General features: G+C 32.2%; 1 protein-coding gene across 1 annotated transcript; it reads left to right on the forward strand.

Annotated features, from left to right (window-relative positions):
- Positions 1 to 4,812: 4,812 nt before the first annotated feature.
- LOC125878212 (EPIDERMAL PATTERNING FACTOR-like protein 2) lies at positions 4,813 to 5,692 on the forward strand. Its single transcript, XM_049559413.1, has 2 exons — positions 4,813 to 4,951; positions 5,273 to 5,692. The coding sequence occupies exons 1-2, from the start codon at positions 4,849 to 4,851 to the stop codon at positions 5,482 to 5,484; spliced, it is 315 nt and encodes a 104-aa protein (XP_049415370.1). The 5' UTR covers positions 4,813 to 4,848; the 3' UTR covers positions 5,485 to 5,692.
- Positions 5,693 to 24,423: the final 18,731 nt, after the last annotated feature.

A 24,423-nucleotide genomic window follows, 5' to 3' on the forward strand; every position in this document is an offset into this window, starting at 1 on the left:
TTAAGTCTCGTTTATTGATCCTAGCATTAAATTGATTGTTTGTAGACCAAGAACAAGCGAAAAGAATCCGAAAAAGGAAGGATCAAGTTTCTTAGGGGATTCAAGCTTTGTTCGAGGTAGGTGATGGTTGTGATTTCATGATGTGTGATGTATGTTTGTTCTTGCTTCATTATAATACATGTGTGTATATAAATGTTTTATTATTGATCTCACTAATTGTAAATGAGGATAGATGAATGATGAATGCCATGAATCATGACTTGATTGTATGATTATGAGAATGTACTTTGTGATTGTGATTGTGGCTTGTTGAATGGATCGGGTGTTGCGTTCTGACACACTAACTTGGATCAGTTGCCACGTTCCGACATAAACATTGGATCGGGTACCACGTACCGATACGCTAACAGTTTGGGTGTGGGTTCCATGAGAGGACCATTGGCTTGACATAACTGTGTAATTGATAATTGTGAACTTGATCGTTATTCGTAATGGTATTGATATTGTATATGTTCGGTGTATTCATGTTATTATTATGTTGTATTGACTTATGTATGTTGCACTTAGTGGGATAGTCGTGTGATCCTACCAGTACACTCTGGTTGTGTACTGATACTGCACTTACTCTTTTTTTGTTGAGTACAGGGCATTTTCCGGCTGCTATTGACAGACCTCGCTTAGAAGATCAGTGATCATTTCGAATTCAAGGGTGAGCCAGTTCTTTCGGGCTGCCATGAGTTCTCTTTCTGTTTATGTCCACATTTTTGGACTTAGACTAGTTCCTTAGATTTATTATGTTTAGTATGGGGTTGTACCCCTTCTTTTTTAGACTTATGGTTTTTGTTAGAGTTTTGATACATTGACTTTCAGGTTCTAGGCGTTATTTTCGCAGTTGTTTGTTAGAGTTTTGGAGTTTATGGGAACTCCCTATATCTTTCCTTAGCATTTAAACCTGTTTCCGTAACTTTAAATGTCTTAGTTTTGATTAAGTTGTGTAGTTCTTTGGTTAACTAATTAGTATTAATGGTTCTCCCACCGGAGAGTTAGTGTGGGTGTCAATCGCGATGGTCTGAATCGTGACATATATATCTATATATATATCTTGGTAATTAATCAACATATCTCATATGTTTGGTTAAGTTTCATTTAATTCATGTATTGTTATTGTATTTATTATTTTAAAGAATTAGAAAAAAAGGAAACCCAATATTTTTGCAAGATTAGCAAAAAGAAAAAAAAACAACAATTGAAGATTTCAACTCTGCAAAAAAAAAGAAGGTATAATATTGATTAAAAATCTTAATACAAAATCAATACTAAAATCATCACAACATCCAACCATCAAGAAATGCTGTTGGAAATAATAATTCAAAGTTGGAGTAGGAATCGGAGGTGTTTAGGATTTATTATTTATGGTATTTACTTATTCATGTTTAGTTAGGATTTGTTAGTTATAGTGGTTCCTAGTCCTAGTTTAATTTGATTTCTTACTTTTATTAATAGGGATGTTAGTTATTTTCAATATACAGAAAATATAGAATATACAGAATAGATATAACTTGAAGTAAGATTCAAGAACCTTTGAATTTATAAATAAAATATTTTCCTTCAAATTGGTATCAAAGCTAGTAATCTTCACCACCAAATAACATATATGGCATCAAATATGTTTCCGCTAATTTCTTCTCCTATCTTCAAAGGAGAAAATTATCAATTATGGGTTGTGAGGATGAAGACATATTTACAATTTGTGGATCTCTGGATATTGTTGAGAAGATGGTAAACCATCACCACTACCTGCGTATCCAACTTTGGCTCAAATCAAAAATCATAATGAAGAAAAATTAAAAAGTTCAAAGCAATGAATAATTTATATTCCTCAGTATCTGAAGAAATTTTCACAAAAATCATGACGTGTGAAACTCCAATGGAAATATGAAATTCTCTAAAGGGTGAATATTTGGGCAATGAGCAATCAAGGTTAATGCAAGTTTTGAACCTTAAAAGATAATTTGAGATTGAAAAGATGAAAGAAATAGAAGGAATTAAAGATTATGTTGGCAAACTCACATCAATTGCCAACAAAATTAGACTGTTTGGTGAAAAATTTCCGATACGAAAATTATTGAGAAAGTTCTTGTAACTTTGCCTGAAAAGTTTGAGTCCAAGATTTCTTCACTTGAGGAGTCTAAAGATCTCTCAAAAATTTTAGTCAATGAGTTGGTGAACACTTTGCAAGCAGTTGAGCAAAGAAGGGCAATTAGAGATGAAGAAATAACTGTAAAGGCTTTTGCTGCTAAAATATCAAGTGAATCAATCATAAAGAATAAATTTCCACCTTGCAGTATATGTGAGAATAATAATCATATAGAGGATGATTGTTGGTTTAAAAGCACCGAACCCAAGTGTTTTAATTGCAAAAAATTTCGTCACCTTCAAAAGGATTGCAACTTTAAAGAGATCCAAGCAAATGTGGCACAAGAGGAATAAATTCTTCTCTAATTAAGAGTTGGTGAAAGGTTAAAAAAAAAGAAAAAGAAAAGGAGTTGATGGGAAGGGTATCAACGAGAGTTGGAGAGAGAGTGCTCCAACACTAAAGAAAAACAAACAAAAAGAAAAGGAGTTGATGGGAAGGGCATCAACGAGAGTTGGAGAGAAAGTGCTCCAACACCAAAGAAAGGCGTTGGTGGGAAGGGCATCAACCTTGGAAGTTAGAGAGAAGTGCTCCAACACAACCAAGAGAAAAAATATTGTGAGTTGGAAAGAAAGTACTCCAACACTTGGAAGTTGGAGAGAAGTGCTCCAACACAACCAAGAAAAATAATATCGTGAGTTGGAGAGAAAGTGCTCCAACACTTGAAAGTTGGAGAGAAGGTGCTCCAACACAACCAAAAAATAAATAAATGAGAATTGAAGAAAAATACTCTAAGAATTGAAGATTGAAGATTGAAGACTGGAGACTGAAGAGAAGTTCTCCAATTCAACAACAATGACAAGAAGAAAGAGACAAGAGTATACAACTTTGAATTACGAGAGAATGTTGAAAATGATAATTCAAAGTTGGAGTATGAATCCAAGGTGATTAAGATTTATTATTTATGATATTTACTTATTCATGTGTAATTAAGATTTGTTAGTTACAGTGATTTCTAGTCTTAGTTTAATTTATTTCTTACTTTTATAAATAGGGATGTTAGTTATTTTCAATATACAGAAAATATAGAATATACAAAAATATACAGAATAGATAGAACTTGAAGTAAGATTCAAGAACCTTTAAATTTATAAATAAAATATTTTCCTTCATACGCTTTAATCTGACATTTGATATACTTGCATGCATAAGAAAAATGGGTCAATACAACTACCTTACAACGCTGGACACAAAAACACAACAATACCTCAAGAAAAATATAATTGAGGTGCAAATTGTAAAATCAAACAAAATTTTTACATGTGAAGTAATTGTTTGCGCATGTTTTATTGTGAAATATTTTAAAAAGTTTTATTTGTTTTTAAAGTAAAAAATATTAAAAATTCGAGTTGTAATTGGCTATGAATAACAATTTAGAATTCTTTTTGACCATTTTTGAGTATTTTAAAGTGGAAAAAAAATTAAAATATACTTATGTTATTTTTTTCAATTTCTTGAAATTATGAAATTTTATGCCCGAAGGCATTTTTCAGAGAAAAACTACAATTTTTTTTTTAAAAAAAAACATGGTCAAATGATCATAATACTTTAATAGAGGTATTTTACTACTAAAGTGAACCAATTTGGGTCGTGAGTCGTGACATTTAACAGAGGCGGATCCACCTATAAGGTGTGGGTGCACGTGCATTTGTTAACTTCGGGAAAAAATCATTTGTATATATGTTTATCTATCTTAAGAAACTGATAAAAATTAGAATATAATTAACAGTGCACCATAAGGAGCATAAGGGTGATGTTATGCTATTGGTACATGCCAAAGCTACGACCCGTGAGACTTGGGTTCTAATCCAACTAGGCCCTTATTTTCATTACTTATATTTTAAGTTTATCTTAAAGGTCATATTTGAACTAAGGTAATATTAGTGCTCCTGAAATATTTAAATCTTGAGTTTGCCTCCATGTGAAGACTGAAGTGTGACATCCAGAAAAATAATTTCTTTCAATCATAAATGCAGTGATATAATCCATAGTATTTAGACCAACCGTGATAAATTGTAGGCCCTCTCTAGTCTTAAGCCTATTGCATACATTCTCTTTCTCTTACTTTAGGAGAAGGAATTAATGGAGGTCAAAATAGCGGTAGTAATAAGTTGACTATTATTGGACAAATGGAGTAATATATACTCCTTTTGTTCCTAATTATTTGTCCTTTTTTTTTTTTTGGTTGACCCTAATTATTTGTCTATTTTGACAAATTAAGAAGGGACAATTTTTTTACTTATTTATACCCTCAGTTAATTACTTTGACAAAGGAAAAACTTTTTGAAAATCTTAAATTTTTAATTCATCCACATCATAATTAGGAGTAAAATGGCAAACTCACTATGTCAAATATTATTTTCTTAATAAGTATATCAATTTAAAAGCAGATAAGTAATTAGGGACAAGAGGGAGTACAATTTTGGCCCTCGAGACAGGTTGAAGAAGAGAGCATTTATTTCTAAACAACCAACAATATCATGTCACGTAGAAATATGTCACTATTATGCAAGATGCAAGGGGGACACCCTCTATGCCCCACTCTAATTTATGAGTGAATTATTTGTTGTATATTTAATGGTCTGTCTCTTAACATTCAATAGGGCTGCAAAAATAGGACAAGATTTATGAAAATTTGAAAGTGTTTGCTATTCATGGCTTCATTCACTAAATATTCAAGTCAAGAGCTGAGAATTGTAGTAGTAATTGCTAGTGGACTCTTGATCAGTGCCTTTTTATGTCATGTTCCAATTACAGGTCAGTAGTATTTTATTAAATGATACTTAATTATTCTCGTAGTGCTTTAAATATGCATTAAATTATTTTATTTATAAAAAAAAGTAAAATTGATGCCATCATTATTTTCCTCTTCTCATGCTTTACTCATAAAAATAATGAAGAAGAAAGAGAAGAAGATTGGTGTCTACAAATTGCAAATAGTCATGGTTAAAAATACACTATTCTCGGTATCTAAATTTAATTGATACTCACATTTTACATTTAACGAAATGATTTATAAGTACACAAATATTTATAATTTAAATGGTGAGTCGATCAATGAGATATATTGACGTACAGGTGGTGTTGAGGTTTCAAATTGGGGAGTGAAGGTAGGATCAAGGCCACCAAGGTGTAGTGTTGACAAATGCTTCAACTGCAGCCCTTGTATGGCTACACTAATTGCACCCATTCACCAAGGAAAACACAAAGTTTCTTCTTATTCTCAACATGATACTTATTATCTTCTTGCATGGAAATGCAAATGTGGTAATAAGATTTATCACCCATGATTACTCTATTAGTATATATTTTGTAATTTTATACCTGAAAAATATCTTCTATGCCTTCTTTCTCAAAACAAAAACAAAAACAAAATGGCAGATGCTTGTCTATATCTCTATATATTATTGTATAGTTTGTTATGTATTTATGAAACATGAGATTTTCTCTTATGATCAATTTAATTTTTTTAAGTCCATATCCACTTTATTCATTTAACTCTAAATGATACACAGAAGGCAAGACACAGAAATGACCATGAGGGTCATTACAAAATGTCATAATATCTTTTGTTCCTTGGTTTATGTGTAAGTGTGAAAATTAAATTTTCTAATTCTATTGTGTCGCATAATAGAAGTGATAATCATAGTTTGTCTTCTAGATTGACTAGATAGGATTCATCATATATCTCCCCTGTTGATTATATTGTGCAAGTTCCTTCAAGAGCTTCTACTTCTCAAATTCGAGAAAATTATAGATGTGATAATATAAAAATTGATAAGGATAATATTGCTAGACCTATTCTGAGATCTAGCTCAGATTTGGATATAACTGAATTTGAAATGAATTTCCCAGATGGGTTATCTACATTAACTGTTTTTATGATGTCTGACAAATCTATTGACTTTAGTCCGGGATCACCGGCAAGAGAAAAGATTTCGAAAGAATTTCAGAATTCTAAATGGAAACCTTTCCGAAAATGGTTTTTTGAAAATTTTAATAAAGATGAACAAATGAGCTTTCAAGATGATTTTTATAAAGATCTTATTGAATCAAGACAAAATGTCATAATATCTTTTGTTCCTTGGTTTATGTGTAAGCATGTGCATAATTACATCTCTATGATAGAAAGAGACTTTACTTTAAGTAACAGAGAAATTACTAAGTCAGTATTTCCTCCTTTACAATCTTTTCAAATTAATAAAAATGATAAGATTGTTAACTCTAATGCTTTTTCAAAATTATTTGAAAATGATACTGCCTTAGTTACTACACAACATATCAATGCCATGATTAAGCAAAAAGAGCCGGTAATCCATCAATAAATTTGAATTTCCAATGAGTGCTATTACACTCTGGTAGTTCCATTACTCTACAAAGGAAAACGTCCTTGTAGAATCTGAATGATGTAAGAGTCTTACATCTGATATTCTAGAGTAAGGTCCTGATGGTTTTGCTATTATCATACCATCTTCCTGAAAAATGTTCTATAATATTAAGAACCAAAGTATAGATAGCGTTTTGAGTCAATCCTTGATCTTCTTGTTTGACTGCTAAGAGAATTTTATCCCTTTGCTCCTGATTGAGATAGTTATCCCTGATACCAAAAGTAGTAAGAATATGAAGTTTCCTAATGAGATTAATAAAATCTCAGAACAGTATGTCAGGAAATCGATTCAAAGGATGTACTACTATCCTAGACCTACTCCCCAAGATGTGCTCCTTGAAGAGCATGAACATATTATAACTAATAGTTATAATGAGAAAGAAATCTATGAATGAAACATAGATGGGTATACAAATAGACAGATCTATACGACCGTACCTAGAATGCTCATGTACAGTACTATCTGTAAGAAGAACAAAAATAGTAATAAAACTATTGTTGATATGATAATAGCGGGATTTACCGGCCAATTAAAAGGTTGGTGGATAACTATATCAATGAGCATACTATTTCTTTGCATGACAAGGTTGATAAACTTGTTTTTCAGCTTGATTCCAGTTTTAAAGGTAAAGGTAAAGTGGCTCATGCCAGCATCCAGCCTCCCCCTGATATTGAAGATTTTAAGCTGAAGGATTTCTCGGACTTAGTGAATTTCTTAGAAAAAACTTTTAAAGGTAATAACCTTAAGCCCTTAAAGGTTAATAACCTTTTAGAGGGAGAAAGTAGTAAGAATATGGAGTTTCCTGATGAGATTAATAAAATCTCATAAAAGTATGCCATGAAATCGATTCAAAGGATGTACTACTAACCTACTCCCCAAGATGTGCTCCTTGAAGAGCATGAACATATTATAACTAATAGTTATAGTGGGAAAGAAATCTATGAATGGAACATAGATGAGTATACAGATAGACAGATCTATACGACCATACATAGAATGCTCATGTACAATACTATATGTAAGACGAACAAAAATAGTGATAAAACTATTGCTGATATGATAACAACGGGATTTACCGGCCAATTAAAAGGTTAGTGGGATAACTATGTCAATTTCTTAAACTTTATCATTAATATTATTTTTAGGAAGGGCTGCTCCCTCAATAACCCATTCTTGTGGAAAATCAATTTCTTCCCACTTAATCGGTCTGCGAGTGACAACCTTAGATTTTCCAAAATTAGTTTCTATAAGAGTTGTCTCATTTTTGAAATCAATCATTTTACCCATAGCATTTAAAGTGTGTAAAAGCTTATAATAAATCTATAACAAATGCAAACAACTTCAGTTCTAGGCATATAATCAAAACCATGAAGTTTAACATTAAGCATGAGAGAACTAAGAGAATTCTCATCCTGTAAGGAAATCTGTAAATTAGGATAAGCATTGAAATAAACTGGTCCATAAGCTAGACTAGTTTGAATAGTCCCTAAGAGATTTCTTCCAGTTATGATTTCTACCGTCACGTAAAGCTGCTATAAAACTTTCAGGTAGACCACGCAGGGTGAGGGACTTAAATGCCACCTGTACCAAACCAATATTCATAAAACGGTAAATATCCCTATAAGGGGCCAAGTCATTATTAGATATAATCTAAACGTCTGATGATCACTATTAATAGTAATAGTTTCCTCTGTGGTTTTAACCACCTGTTTGAGACCAAGATTCTCAAAGGTTCCCATCTGGTATATGATTTTGGGAGCTATCTTAGGAATATTCCACTTATTAAGTAAATCTAGATGTTGCGGTATATCATATTCCTCTTTTCTACTATTTTTAACAGTTGATCTTCCTATTATAATATTCATAGGAGTAAATAGTGTGTTGAACTATAACACCTATCGTTACTAAAAGTCCATGGCTCTAATACCAAATGAATAACAGATTGATCAGTCAAGACTACAAGGAACCTTTAGAAACATAGGAAATCTTGACAATAATTTATGAAATTCCCTACTATCTGGGTCCGCCCTATGCCTTCCCTGGCCAACGGGTAATCCAATGGATTCCTTCGGCAGCCTTTCATAAACCTGCCTGGATAACCTATGTCTGACCTCAGTCTAACTGTTCAAACTGTCTCCATAATCGACACAAACACCATTTCTTATAGTAACCTAGTGTGCTATAGTTTAACACCAACAGTTTAGCCTATCATTTAGGCTAAGTACATAAAGAAATAGATAAAAAAAAAACACAAAAGAATAGAACCTAGAGTCGAGCTCCAAACCTGTCAATGTACAAACCAAACTGAAAGCTTTTTATTCAAACTTCCGGGAAACTTACAAAGGAAAATATTACAATATTTAAAGATAGAGAGAAAAGGGATTTTCTGAAACCTGCCTCCTAACTAAAACTTACATCCTCTTATATAGAGGTTCTAAATCATAAAAAAAAAATAAAAAAAAAAGATGGCCCATACTTTTATATTGGCTAATAACAGAACGATAAGACCGACAAACAAGGTGTGGTCTTCTTTATTATAACATATGGCCGACATAACTTTCGGCGTCTACTCATCTTTATTAAAGATGCTTTTACTTTATTTAAAGTAGTTTGGCGTATTACCCCTATCATTGAGTTTTGTGGGGTCTTCATTCACGTTTTCTCCTTACCTTTGCATGCGGCTTTGGTGGAGGATTCCTCCACCTTCACTTGGAATTTCTTGAAGAGAGCATCAATATCAACTTCTTCTGTGCTATGATCACATTAGGCTTCTCCCACCATACACGCCTTATCATCCTGGTTGGTGTGGCTTGCTGATGTCATGGAGATATCATCTCCAATATCCATATCAAGATTTTTTACTAAGTCTTTCTTGACTTCTTCCATGTAGAAGGCTATAGCCTCCGATTTGGATATTATCCCCTTCTTCATGTGAAGCTTCCTAGCAATTTGTTTAAATGGGCTAAGAATATCTTCGTGCGGTTTTGATATTTCCAGGGCATGATATTTATTAATCAAATTATTTATTAAGTCCAGAATTTCATGGTCATGAACCTTGCCTTCAAGATCTTTGCTAATCAGCTTGCTCCAAAACTTTGTATAGAAAGTTTGTTATAGGCATGGTAATCTTCAGAAGTATTATGAAATTCTACATTACATTTCATAATCCATGGAATCGAAAATTCTATAAAAAAAAAGTACATAACAGACATCCCTTCGAAGAAGATATTATCTTGCTCCATATTTAAAAGCTTGGGGATATGTCTATCCATTCTGAATATAAACTATTGTATTGTTCTGGTAGAATCTTTATTGAAGGACCATATAAAGTCCACCATTTACAAAACCAATTTGGGATTGGCTGAGTAAAGACATTTGAACAAATCTTTATAAACCATGAATGCTTCTTATTAGCATTCTCATATAATAAAGCTTACTGTCAACATAATCCCAGTAATTGTATTTTACTGCAATTTTCTGTTCAGGATGGATATAATCCCTTTCTTTTAAGGGGCTCATTCCCCATTCTTCCGGAGTGAGAACCTTCTTTATAATTATCTTCAAAAGGTTATAACTTTTTCTTGTATTAGCAGGGTAAAATTGTTGGAATTCACCTGACACTGCAGCTGAGAGTATCATCTCAAATGCATCATGTATTTATACGCGGTTGTAGTATAGCAAACTGAATCTAAATGCCTGGCCATTAATTGCCAGGGATCATGTTTCCAGCGTAAATCACTATTTTCTAAAAGGAGTATAACTTCCTTCTTATCATTTAAATCAAACACTTCCGTGCTTTCTTCATCCGCTAGAACTGTGGAATAAGTTGGAGGAGTATTATCCGTTTCCTTTTTATATTTCATAAAATCCAGGAATTCCTTATACATAGGATGGTTCATATTAAGACCGCTATCACTAGTAGAAGCAATATTTGCTGCTACTAGTTGTTTGTTTCCTAGCTGAGCGAGGATATGACCCCCTCTTGTTGTGCCGCGTCCCCTTCCCTTCTTTGAAGGTGGAGGCCATGAAGGTCCCATCCTGAAAAGAAGAACGACAATTAGTCCAAATATTCTCTAGTCAGAAAATCAGGCAGACTATTATCTAAACCCTTCTTACAATGAATCTCAAAATCAATAGGTGCAAGTAACGCTTGCCACCTAGCAAACATCTGTTTAGAAACATAATGTTTACAATCTTTATTAAACATAAACTTAGCCGCTTGGCAATCAATTTTTATAAGAAACTTTTAATTATAAAGATCTCCTTGAAATTTGAGAACACTTTTTACTATAGCCAAAATTTCTTTAGCTACAGTGCATAATTCTTTTGAGCTGTGTTCCTTTTTTCTCAATAGAATTGGACGATATAATGTCATTTATTATCAGGGAATATTGCATCAATACTCCAACGTATCCTATATCTGAAGCATCGGTCTCAACCGTCTTTTCCCAATTTTGATTGGCTAGAGTGAAACAAGGAAGATGTTTAACCTTTTCCTTAATCCTTTTGATGGCTTCAGTGTGATCATTCGACCAGGCTTTTGGATTGTTCTTAAGCCTGTCATATAGGATAGCCGTATCAATAGTTAAATCTTTTAAAACAGAGCAACATAATTAAGGCTTTCAAGAAATCTCTGCAATTGAGTCTTATTAATAATGACATCAGGGAATTTAGAAGCAAATTCAATACTCTTATTAATAGGACTAATATTTCCTTTCTCAATATAATGACCCAAAAATCTTACCTTGGTCTGAAATAAAGCCATATTAGGGGCAGATAAGACCAAGCCATTCTGAATGATAATCTTCTTGAATAAATCAAGATGTCGACAATGGGTTTCTATATTTTTTGAAAATACCAGAATATCATCTATATAAACTATAATGAAATTACTATATGGCATGAAAATATCATTCATGATTTTTTGGAATTCTGATGGATCGCTTTTCAAACCAAAAGGCGTAACGTTTCATTCAAACTGACCCATAGGGACATTAAAGGCTGTTTTAAACCTGTCAGACTCAGCTATTTGAATCTGCCAATAACCTGATTTCAGATCAAATTTAGAAAATATGATTGCATCATAAACTCTATCTAATAAATCATTTATATTAGGAATAGGGTACCTGATCCAGTACAATGCTTTATTAAGCGCTTTATAATTTATGACCAACTTGGGGGCACCACTTTCTTGTTCTGTATGTTAATTAACCCAAAAAGTTGTACAAGACCATGGGGACTTGGAATGCCTTATCAGGTCTTTCTGAAGCAAAGACTCAATCTCTTTCTTGCATAAATCCGTATAATCTGAATTCATCTGACACGGTATTGCTTTGGTAGGAATATTATCCTCTACAACGTTATCCTTATACGGGAGGCTACCAACATGTTTCTTTCTATTCCAAAAAGCATTTGGGTGGTCCCCACAAATATCAATGGAGAACTGATTCTTTAAAATAGTAATCTTATCCTGCAATTTAGGATTCAGAAGAGTATTATCAATCTCAATGCTATTTATTTCTTCTTTTATAAAGCTTACTTGATTATTTTTCAAAATCAATTTCGAGGTTAATTCATTAACCATCCTCGTAAAAGATTTAGTAATAAATTCTGGTATAAAAGGTTTATTATTCCAAGTACCAATAATTTTTTCATTATCCCAATAAGTAAGAGGAAAAATATCATTGATAAAGGGTACTCCCAAAAGAATTTGGTTAGTGATATCTTTCACTTAAATAAAGCTTTGAGGAGCACAATTTTTTTCTTTGCAAATAAAAGCTTTAGGCAATTTATACTCAATATTCATCTTGCTTCCATTTGCAGATCTCAAGCTATGAGTAGTTTTATGAAAATACCTTGAAGGGATAAGTCCTTCTTGGATGCAATTTAAATCTGTTGCACTATCGATAAGAGCAATGAATTCTTTTTTATAATTGTAATCTATTAAAAGAGTGATTTTCGTATAAAACTTTTGAGAAGTAAATGCTTTCAAACTTTGTAAAAAATCACCTTTGGTATTACAAAAATTCAGGTTCTTAAGAAAATCAAGGTTATTACTTTCTCCTTCACAAGAAGATGAAGAAGCTGAGTTATTACTCAAATGCTTCCGAGTTTCAAAACTATCAAGTTGAACTTCTATGATGACATTCTTCTCCTTGAGGTGTCTAATATCCTCCTTGAGATTATTAATCTCCTGTTTCAGATCATTGATTGTAGTGGGAGAGCTTATTAATTTCCTCCTTTCCGTCAATAGATTTTTAACCTCTGTCATGGTATATGAACTTTCTTTAGTAGGAACTTCTTCTTTGATATGATTCTCAGAGATAGACGTATTACCAATCTTATCAATAATTTGAGCTCTAATATCTGGATCTTTTATACTTTGTAAAAGCTCTATTACCTTGTCATTATCAATGACATTGAGACTCAATTCTTTGAACTGAGAATAGATCTTATAGAGATCATCTTCCTCTTCAGCCTCCTTGTCACATTCTAATCCTTATTGGCAAGGTAAGCAATCTTCATCTGAAGACATATAATCTTCTTGGTGAAGATCTTTGAGATCTTCACTTGTAGAGGAATTTTCCTGGCTGCTATATTCTAAGTCTGATTTTTCTGAATCAGAGTTAGCATTATCTTATAAAGAGAATCTTTAAGATTATCCTCTATGTCAAGGCTTTTTATCTTTTCCTTGACTTTGCAATCCCTTGCATAATGGTCAAATCTTCCACATTTGTGGAAAGTATCTGACTTGTCATATTTGCTCTTAGATTTATAAAATCTTCTCTCGCTTTTCTTTCCTTCAGGCCTTCTTTCTTTTCTTTCAATTTAGTTCCTTTTCCATTCTTTATAATCTTTCTTGGAAGATCTATTTTTGGAAGAATGCTTTTCTTTCTGCTTCTCCTTTCTATCCTTGGAAGCAGGTTTGGGAATGTCTAGAGCAAATTGTTCACAAAATTCTCCCAATTGTTGTCCTTCATTAAGACGGTGTCTTTTGATCTGTTGATCTAACTTAATTTCATTGAATAAAGAAAGTCCTTCTTGTACGCAAGCACTTATCAGCTTTCCATACGTATAGTCATCATAATTGATACTGTATCCATCTCCTCTAAGGATCTTTCTAACTCTTTCAGCAAAAAGAGCCGGTAATCCATCAATAAATTTGGATTTCCAAAGAGTGCTATTACACTCTAGTAGTTCCATTACTCTGCAAAGGAAAACAACTTTGTAGAATCTGAATGATGTAAGAGTCTTACATCTGAGATTCTAGAGTAAGGTCCTGATGGTTTCGCTATTATCAGAACATCTTCCTGAAAAATGTTCTATAATATTAAGAACCAAAATATAGACAGCGTTTTGAGTCAATCCTTGATCTTCTTGTTTGACTCCTAAGAGAATTTTATCTCTTTGCTCCTGATTGAGATAGTTATCCCACCAACCTTTTAATTGGCTGGTAAATCCCGCTGTTATAATATCAGCAATAGTTTTATCACTATTTTTGTTCGTCTTATAGATAATACTATACATGAGCATTCTATGTACGGTAGTATAGATCTGTCTATCTGTATACCCATCTATGTTCCATTCATAGATTTCTTTCCATTATAACTATTATTTATAATATGTTCATGCTTTTCAAGGAGCACATCTTGGGGAGTAGGTCTAGGATAGTAGTACATCCTTTGAACCGGTTTTCTGGCATACTTTTATGAGATTTTATTAATCTCATCAGGAAACTCCATATTCTTACTACTTTCTCCCTCTAAAAGGTTATTAACCTTTAAGGGCTTAAGGTTATTACCTTTAAAAGTTTTTTCTAAGAAATTCTCTAAGTCCGAGAAATCCTTCAGCTTAAAATCTTCAATATCAGAGGGAGGATGGAGCTGACATGAGCCACTTTACCTTTACCCTTAATGCTTTTTCAAAATTATTTGAAAATCATACTTCCTTAGTTACTACACAACATATCAATGCCATGATTAAGCAAAATAATTACGCAAATTTGTATATGAATATTTTGGGTGAGCATATTATTTCTTTGCATAACAAGGTTGATTAACTTGTTTCTCAACTTAATTCCATTTCTAAAGGTTCCTTGTAGTTTTGATTGATCCATCCATTATTCATTTGGTATTAGAGCCTTTTCGAAACCTATTGACCGAAAAGAGGAAATTAATAAGCTTTCCTACTACAATCAATGATCTGAAACAGGAGATTAATAATCTCAAGGAGGATATTAGACACCTCAAGGAGAAGAATGTCATCATAGAAGTTTGACTTGATAGTTTCGAAACTCGGAAGCATTTGAGTATTAACTCAACTTCTTCATCTTCTTGTGAAGGAGAAAGTAATAACCTTGATTTCCTTAAGAGCCTGAATTTTTGTACTACCAAAGGTGATTTTTTACAAAGTGTGAAAACATTTACTTCTCAAAAATTTGATACGAAAATCACTCTTTTAAAAGGTTACAATTATAACAAAAAATTCATTGCTCTTATCAATAGTGCCGTAGATTTAAATTACATCCAAGAAGGACTTATCCCTTCAAGGTATTTTCATAAAACTACTCATAGCTTGAGATCTGCGAATGGATGCAATATGAATATTGAGTTTAAACTGCCTAAAACTTTTATTTGCAAAGGAAAAAATTATGTTCCTCAAAGCTTTGTTTTAGTGAAAGATATCACTAACCAAATTATTTTGGGAGTACCCTTTATCAATGATATTTTTCCTCTTACTTATTGGGATAATGAAAAAACTATTGGTACTTGGAATAATAAACCTTTTATACTAGAATTTCTTACTAAACCTTTTACGAGGATGGTTAATCAATTAACCTCGAAATTGATTTTGAAAATTAATCAAGTCAGTTTTATAAAAGGAGAAATAAATAGCATTGAGATTGATAATATTCTTTAGAATCCTAAATTGCAGGATAAGATTGCTATTTTACAGAATCAGTTCTCCATTGATATTTGTGGGGACCACCCAAATGCTTTTTGGAATAGAAAGAAGCATGTTGTTAGCCTCCCGTATGAGGATAACTTTGTAGAGGATAATATTTCTACCAAAGCAAGATCTTGTCAGATGAATTCAGATTATATGGAATTATGCAAGAAAGAGATTGCGTCTTTGATTTAGAAAGGCCTGATAAGGCATTCCAAGTCCCCATGGTCTTGTACAACTTTTTATGTTAATAAACATGTAGAACAAGAAAGTGGTGCCCCCAGGTTGGTCATAAATTATAAAGCGCTTAATAAAGCATTGCGCTGGATCAGGTACCCTATTCCTAATAAAAAAGATTTATTAGATAGAGTTTATGATGCAATCATATTTTCTAAATTTGATCTGAAATCAAGTTATTGGCAGATTCAAATAGCTGAGTCTAACAAGTTTAAAAAAGCCTTTAATGTCCCTGTGGGTCAGTTTTAATGGAATGTTATGCCTTTTGGTTTGAAAAGCGCTCCATCAGAATTCCAAAAACTCATGAATGATATTTTCATGCCATATAGTAATTTCATTATAGTTTATAGAGATGATATTCTGGTATTTTCAAAAAATATAGAAACCCATTTTCGACATCTTGATTTATTCAAGAGGATTATCATTCAGAATGGCTTGGTTTTATCTTCCCCTAAAATGGCTTTATTTCAGACCAAGGTAAAATTTTTGGGTCATTATATTGAGAAAGGAAATATTAGTCCTATTAATAGGAGTATTGAATTTTCTTCTAAATTCCCTGATGTCATTACTAATAAGACTCAATTGCAGAGATTTCTTGGAAGCCTTAATTATGTTGCTCCGTTTATAAAAGATTTAGCTATTGATACGGCTATCCTATACGACAGGGCTAAGAACAATCCAAAAGCCTGGTCGAATGATCATACTGAAGCCATCAAAAGGATTAAGAAAAAGGTTAAACATCTTCTTTGTCTCACTTTAGCCAATCCAAATTGGAAAAAGACAATTGAGACCGATGCTTCAGATATAGGATACGGTGGAGTATTGACGCAATATTGCCCTGATAATAAATGACATTATATCATCCAATTCTATTGAGAAAAAAAGAATGCAACTCAAAAGAATTATGCCACTGTAGCTAAAGAAATTTTGGCTATAGTGAAAAGTGTTCACAAATTTCAAGGAGATCTTTATAATCAAAAGTTTCTTATAAAAACTGATTGTCAAGCGACTAAGTTTATGCTTAATAAAGATTGTAAACATGATGTTTCTAAACATATGTTTGCTAGGTGGCAAGCGTTACTTGCACCTTTTGATTTTGAGATTCATTATAAGAAGGGTTCAGATAATAGTCTACCTGATTTTCTGACTAGAGAATATTTGGACTAATTGTCGTTCTTCTTTTTAGGATGAGACCTTCATGGCCTCCACCTTCAAGGAAGGGAAGGGGACGCGGCACAACAAGAGGGGGTCATATCCTCCCTTAGCTAGGAAACAAACAACTAGTAGCAGCAAATATTGCTTCTACTAGTGATAGCGGTCTTAATATGAACCATCCTATGTTTAAGGAATTCCTGGATTTTATGAAATCTAAAAAGGAAACGGATAATACTCCTCCAACTTATTCCACAGTTCCAGCGGATGAAGAAAGCACGGAAGTGTTTGATTTAAATGATAAGAAGGAAGTTATACTCCTTTTAGAAAGTAGTGATTTACGCTGGAAACATGATCCCTTGCAATTAATGGCCAGGTATTTAGATTCAGTTTGCTATACTACAACCGCATATAAATACAGAATGCATTTTGAGATGATACTCTCAGCTGCAGTGTCAGGTGAATTCCAACATTTTTACCCTGCTAATACAAGAAAAGTTTATAACTTTTTGAAGATAATTATAAAGAAGGTTCTCACTCCAGAAGAATGGGGAATGAGACCATTAAAAGAAAGGGATTATATCCATCCTGAACAGAAAATTACAATAAAATACAATTACTGGGATTATGTTGACAGTAAGCTCTATTATATGAGAATGCTAATAAGAAGCATTCATGGTTTATAAAGATTTGTTCAAATGTCTTTACTCAGCCAATCCCAAATTGGTTTTGTAAATGGTGGACTTTATATGATCCTTCAATAAAGATTCTACCGGAACAATACATTAGTTTATATTCAGAATGGATAGACATATCCCGCAAGCTTTTAAATATGGAGCAAGATAATATCTTCTTCGAAGGGATGTCTATTATGTACTTTTTGTTATAGAATTTTTTATTCCATAGATTATGAAATTGAATGTAGAATTTCATAATACTTCTCAAGGATTACCATGCCTACAACAAAATTTCTATACAAAGTTTGGAGCTAGCTGATTAGCAAAGATCTTGAAGGCAAGGTTCATGGCCATGAAATTTGGAGTTAATAAATAATTCGAATAATAAATATCATGTCCTGGAAATATCAAAACCGCAAGAAGATATTCTTAGCCCATTTAAACAAATTGCTAGGAAGCTTCACATGAAGAAGGGGATAATATCCAAATCGGAGGCTATAGCCTTCTACATGGAAGAAGTCAAGAAAGACTTAGTAAAAAATCTTTATATAGATATTGGGGATGATATCTCCATGACATCAGCAAGCCACACCAACCAGGATGATAAGGCGTGTATGGTGGGAGAAGCCCAATGTGATCATAGCACAAAAGAAGTTGATATTGATGCTCTTTTCAAAAAATTCCAAGTGCAAGTGGAGGAATCCTCCACCAGAGCCACATGCAAAGGTAAAGAGAAAACGTGAATGAAGACCCCACAAAACTCAATGATAGGGGTAATACACCAAACTACTTTAAATAAAGTAAAAGCATCTTTAATAAAGATGAGTAGACGCCGAAAGTTATGTCAGCCATATGTTATAATAAAGAAGACCACACCTTGTTTGTCGGTCTTATCGTTTTGTTATTGGCCAATATAAAAGTGTGGGCCATCCTTTTTTTTGTTTTTTTTTTTATGATTTAGAACCTCTATATAAGAGGATGTAAGTTTTAGTTAGGAGGCAGGTTTCAGAAAACCCCCTCTCTCTCTCTCTATCTTTAAATATTGTAATATTTTCCTTTGTAAGTTTCCCGGTAGTTTGAATAAAAAGCTTTCAGTTTGGTTTGTACATTGACGGGTTTGGAGCTCGACTCCAGGTACTATTCTTTTGTATTCTTCTTTTATCTATTTCTTTATGTACTCAGCCTAAATGATAGGCTAAACTTTTGGTGTTGAACTATAGAATACTAGGTTACTATAAGAAATGGTGTTTGTGTCAATTATGAAGACAGTTTGAACAGTTAGACTGAGGTCAGACATAGGTTATCCAAGCAGGTTTATGAAAGGCTGCCGAAGGAATCCGTTGGATTACCCGTTTGCCAGGGAAGGTGTAGGGCGAACCTGGATAGCATGGGATTTCATAAATTATTGCCAGGATTTCCTATGTTGCTATATATATATATATATGAAATATCAAAGATAGAACTAGAGCTTTAAAATAAACATTTATTTTAAATTATTTGGACAAAATGGCACAATATGACAACCTATAAACTAAATTGGCAATAAATAACCCATTTTAAGTTTTTTAGCAATACATACATTGTTTTATTTATTTGACATTCGATAGTTATTTTTCTTTTTCTTAAAAAACGTATTTTTTTCTCCTTAATTTTTCTCTAAACACGTTGGATTGCTCCTCTTTTTTCTTGAAAAGAAAAAAATATTGTTTTATTATTCCTATTTTATCTCTCCTTTTATTTGTCAACCGTTTTAAAATAGAGTTCTTCTCTTGTTTGTCTCTCTTTTCTCTTTCTAGAATTCTTTTCATACGTATATTTGTTTCCCTCCCTAATTTTCAATTCTTCTCATTAATTCAATCTATTTATGAAAATTAGATTTAACAATATGTTGTTTATTCATGGATACTTCTAAAAATCATATTTTATATGTAATCTTGTTCTTGTCCAATTAATTGCTGAATTTCATGATTTGTGGACAATTTTGTTTTTGCAAAAATTTAGGTTGTTCAACCTTTTTTTTCGTTTTCTTTCTAAAATCCTTTTCATATGTATATTTGCTTCTCTTCTAAATGTTCTCTTAGTCTCCTTAATTCACTCTATTTATGCAAATCAGATATAACTATATGTTTATCGATTAATCCTCCCAAATTTAATATATATGTAGCATTCTTGCCCAATTAATTTTGAAATTTTGTGATTTGTGGAATTAAAGGTTTTAAAATTTTTTTGGCAAAAATTCACGTTATAGTATTTGAAATCATTGTTTTCAATTTCATGGGCAAGAAAATTCTCATAAAATCCTCGTAAAAAATCAGAATGTTGATTTTGATGAATACAACCCAATGTATACCAATGAATTCCAATCTCAATTTGAATAAAAGTATACAAATTTATTAGGTGAATACAAATCAATGAATACACGGATGAATATGAACCAATGTATACATCGTGCAGTTACCATATACATAAACAAAATCACATGTATAAATTATGAATAAATTTAATTTATATATGTATCATATTAATCTCATTCTTGTATTCATTATAGTAACTACAATTGATGGTAATATTCTTATGTATACATGTTGCAATTACTGTATACATCAATACAATTCACACGCCTATCTTTATGATTATTTTTTTTTGGTAATTAACTGTATATTCATTAATCACCAACTGATATTTACAAAGCATAACAAACTACATCATGGTTTGTTAATCAAAGAAAACAAAACTCAAAGGAGATACAACTTCAAATAAAACTAAGATGTTGTAGCCTAGAACTCATGCCCTTAGGAACCCTCATACAACACATATAAGCTATCTCTTTCGCAATGTGTTCAAAATTTCTACTTTTGTCTTCCAAAATCCTGTGATTTCTTTCTCTCCACATTGCGTGGCTCCATTCTGCATACATTAGCCTGAACATCTGCGCAGTAAGGGTGTTGCCCCTAGCTTTCTCTACGATTCTCTTCATATGTATGGCCCTAGTGTCTGCAGTATAAATTGGCCATTTGACCCATGCCATCAGTTTCCTCCGGACATCTCTTGTAAACTCACAGTAAACAAACAAATGATCTCTAGTTTCAAGATCATGTTGACACAACTTGCATTGTTGATTTATATTCATTCCCCATGAAGCCAACCTATCACTAGTTGGTAATTTGTTTTGTAATTGGAGCCACATTGTAACAATGGCTTTTGGTCGTGCAGAATTGGCAAACATCAGACATTTCCAGAGCACTCTACATTTGTTTCCAAGTAGACACAGGTAGAGGCTGCCAATAGTTACTTGATCATTTTGCTTCTATGTTTGCTCTAAAGTCAGTCTAGCATTAAGTATCTTCTTGACCATCCATGAAGCTGCTTTGGAATAGGTGCAATGAAGAACCATTGATTTTTTACGTAAAATGAGTGAATCCATCTGATCCATAACTTGTCAGATATGTGAGCAAGATCCCAACAAGTTTTGTCAATAGCAACTTGGTTCCATAGCCTGATGTTAATGAGGTTCATGCCTCCAACTAATTTAGGTAAACAGACTTTCTCTCATGCTATCAATCCTCTCTTAGTAATAGTATTAGATCCTGACCAAGTGAAACTTCTACAGTATGACTCAATAAGTTTAAGAACTTTTGCAGAAATGGTGAAAAGTTGAGACCAGTAGGCTTGAATACCAAATAGCACAGATTGAACCAATTGCATTATTCCTGCATATGATAGCTTCTTAGCAGTCCATGAGGAGATTCTAGCAATAATTTATTCACAAGTGGTGACCACTGCATAATAATCAGTGTCTTGGTGGAAAGAGGGACACCAAGATATTTGAAAGGAAATTCACCACATCCAAAACCACTCTGATGGAGTATATTCAGTTTTTCTTGCTCAGGGACACCACCAAAATATATGGAACTTTTATTCATGTTTGCCTTCAATCCTGATGATTGGGAAAACTTTTGAAAGCATTGATAGATGATCTTTATAGAATTTTGATCCCCTCTACTAAAGAGTAGTAGATCATCTGCAAAACATAAATGAGTTATATTCAATCTGCCACACTTAGGATAAAACTTGAACCCTTCAAATTCTCTAACTTCAGTAAGGCATCTACTCAGGTACTCCATAGATATAGCAAATAAGTATGGAGAGGTGGGATCTCCTTGTCTAAGCCCTTTTGCAGCATTAAAGGGTGGTGTGGTCTCACCATTTACCATGACTGTATAATTCACAGTATGGACACATTCCATGATCCATTTGACGAAATTTCTGAGGAAAACATAAATTCTCCAGAATTTGTTCTAAGAAAGCTCATTCCACAGAATCATAAGCCTTTTGTAGATCAATTTTTAGCATACATCTTGGAGAGATGAGTTGTCTAGAGTATGCTTTAACCAGCTCAGTGGCAAGGATGATGTTATCATCAATCTTTCTTCCTGGGATGAATCCTGATTGAGCTTCACTGATAATATAATGCCATAATTTTTTGCATCCTAGTAACTAAGACCTTTGCAATGATTTTGTAAATGATGGTGCAGCAAGATATAGGTCTACACTCTTTTATATTCAAAGGATTGGAAATTTTTGGGACCAATGTGACACAGTGCAATTAACTAGTCTATACATTTTTCCAGAGAAAAAACTCTTTGATAGCCATCAACATGTCATCTTTAGTGATACTCCAAGTCTTCTTGTAGAAATAAGCATTATAACTATCCACTCCAGGTGCTTTATCATCTCCAATAGAGGTTAGTGCTTTCCAAATTTCCTCATCCATACCATCTCTATATAATTCAACTCCTTGTTCATAAGTAATTGTGGGCTCTTTCTTCATAGTGTTTCTATCTAGAACATACATTATGTAATTGCAAATTAATTATTGTATAATTTATGCATACATATTATTTGATTAATTATTTCCAATTATTTGATAATTAATACACGTTAGTTGAGTATTAATAATATATTTTCTTACCTTAAAAGTAGTCACAATTTTTTAATAAGTTATGTAAAGAGTTTTTTTTAATAAAAAATTCCTTAAAAGTTGATGTAACCTTTTTTAATGGGTTAATTAATAAAAAAATTCACTTCTTAAAAGTAGGCAATCGGTTTTTTAATAAACTAATTATAGTTGATTGGTAAATATAATTCATAAAATTACAATCAAATATATCTTTATGTTTCTGTAAATTGCATTATATTTTTTTTAATAGAAGGATAAATAAAGTTGAGTTTGAGAATTTAAAGAAATTGAAAATCTAACCTCCTTAACTATAGGAGTTAAAAACAAGGAAGAAAAAATAATCTCACATTTCCTTAATTAATGCTAGTCGGTTACACATGATTAAAACAAAAAAACTATAAAAAGTCAGTTATATTTCGTTTAGGATAATACGTGCTAATTTTTTTTAGACTATTAATTGTTAATTGTATATAATAGTTGTATGTCAGTGTCAATTCCTCAATCAACTAAAATTCAATCTTGTTTGAGTTTAAATTTTAAATTTTGTTGTAAATACATTAGTTGATGGATGTCATGGATGACCTCACCTCGTTACTATAGCACTATGACTACTCCAAGTAATAATGCCTATAAAAGGTCATTGAGAGTAATGTAAAAAGACACCCAAAAAATAATTACTACTCTTATTTCTACTTTCTATTTTCCTTTACTCTCTTCATATGATTTTAGTATTTTGTTTTTATTTTATAACGTTATCAGCACGAAGTTCTAACCACATGTTGATCTCTTACTCCAAAGGTTTTTTTTAATTTAATTTCTTCACTAAGAAAACAAATAAGATATCATCATTGAGTAGTTTATAAATTTATTGATTTGGGTGATTAAAAGTAATATGTTTGATATAATCTCATATTGATTCCATTCTCTTATATTCTTCACTAAAATTCATTTGTTCTTGATCTTTTTTGGATGAATCTATAGTTATTTCTAATCAGCTATTTTCTTGAGGTGAGATGAAATTATTGAACTAATTGAATCATTACTAGTAATCTCTTTAACATTATTCTTGAAATTAAAAAGGCCAATAATATATACTATGAGTTTTAAGAATTTAATCAAGTTGTTGGGTTGTTTCTTGTTCTTGTGATAATAGAATATGATTCTTGAAGATCTTGAGATTGCAATCTGCCACCATGGATAATTTATTGTGGCTTTTATATATTTATTTATACAAAAATATTTTGTAATATGAGAGTCAAGGTAAGTCAAGTTTGAATTTGATTTTTGTTGTGTGGTAGTTACTTTCTTTAGAACCACAGATAAGATTTGATTTTTATCATCAATATATTTATATTGCAGACAATTATTAGATGCCTTACATAAGATTCATATTGAATCACATACTTATCAATAAATTGGTGGAAATGCTTCTTAATTTACAAAAGGAATGGTATTATTGTTCAATTCTTATGTCTTGTTGAGATCTAATTGCATATTCTCCATTTTTGAAAATCTTATATTATTTTTCATTATAAAGGTGATGTGGGTCACCGAAGGAAAGTTGCAATTATTAAAACAACTCCACTCCCTCCTTGTAAAGGAGTTATACTACTGCAAAAAAAAGGGAGGGACTATATGTAACATCTCGCACCTAGAAACGACTAGAAAGAGTTTAAAATATGGAAATAATGATTATTGGAAAGAATAAAGAAATCTGGAAATTTTGTCTAAGTTAAGAAAGTCAGTTTTGGCCATGTTCAAACGGCCATAACTCCTAGATCTGGATGAGTTAGGATCAGTTCTTGATATGGTTGGAAAGCCCATGGAGATATCTTTCCAACGCCACTGAGTTTGCGAAATTACGACATC

Source organism: Solanum stenotomum, chromosome 10, assembly GCF_019186545.1.
Source record: "Solanum stenotomum isolate F172 chromosome 10, ASM1918654v1, whole genome shotgun sequence".
Taxonomy (NCBI): Eukaryota; Viridiplantae; Streptophyta; class Magnoliopsida; order Solanales; family Solanaceae; genus Solanum; species Solanum stenotomum.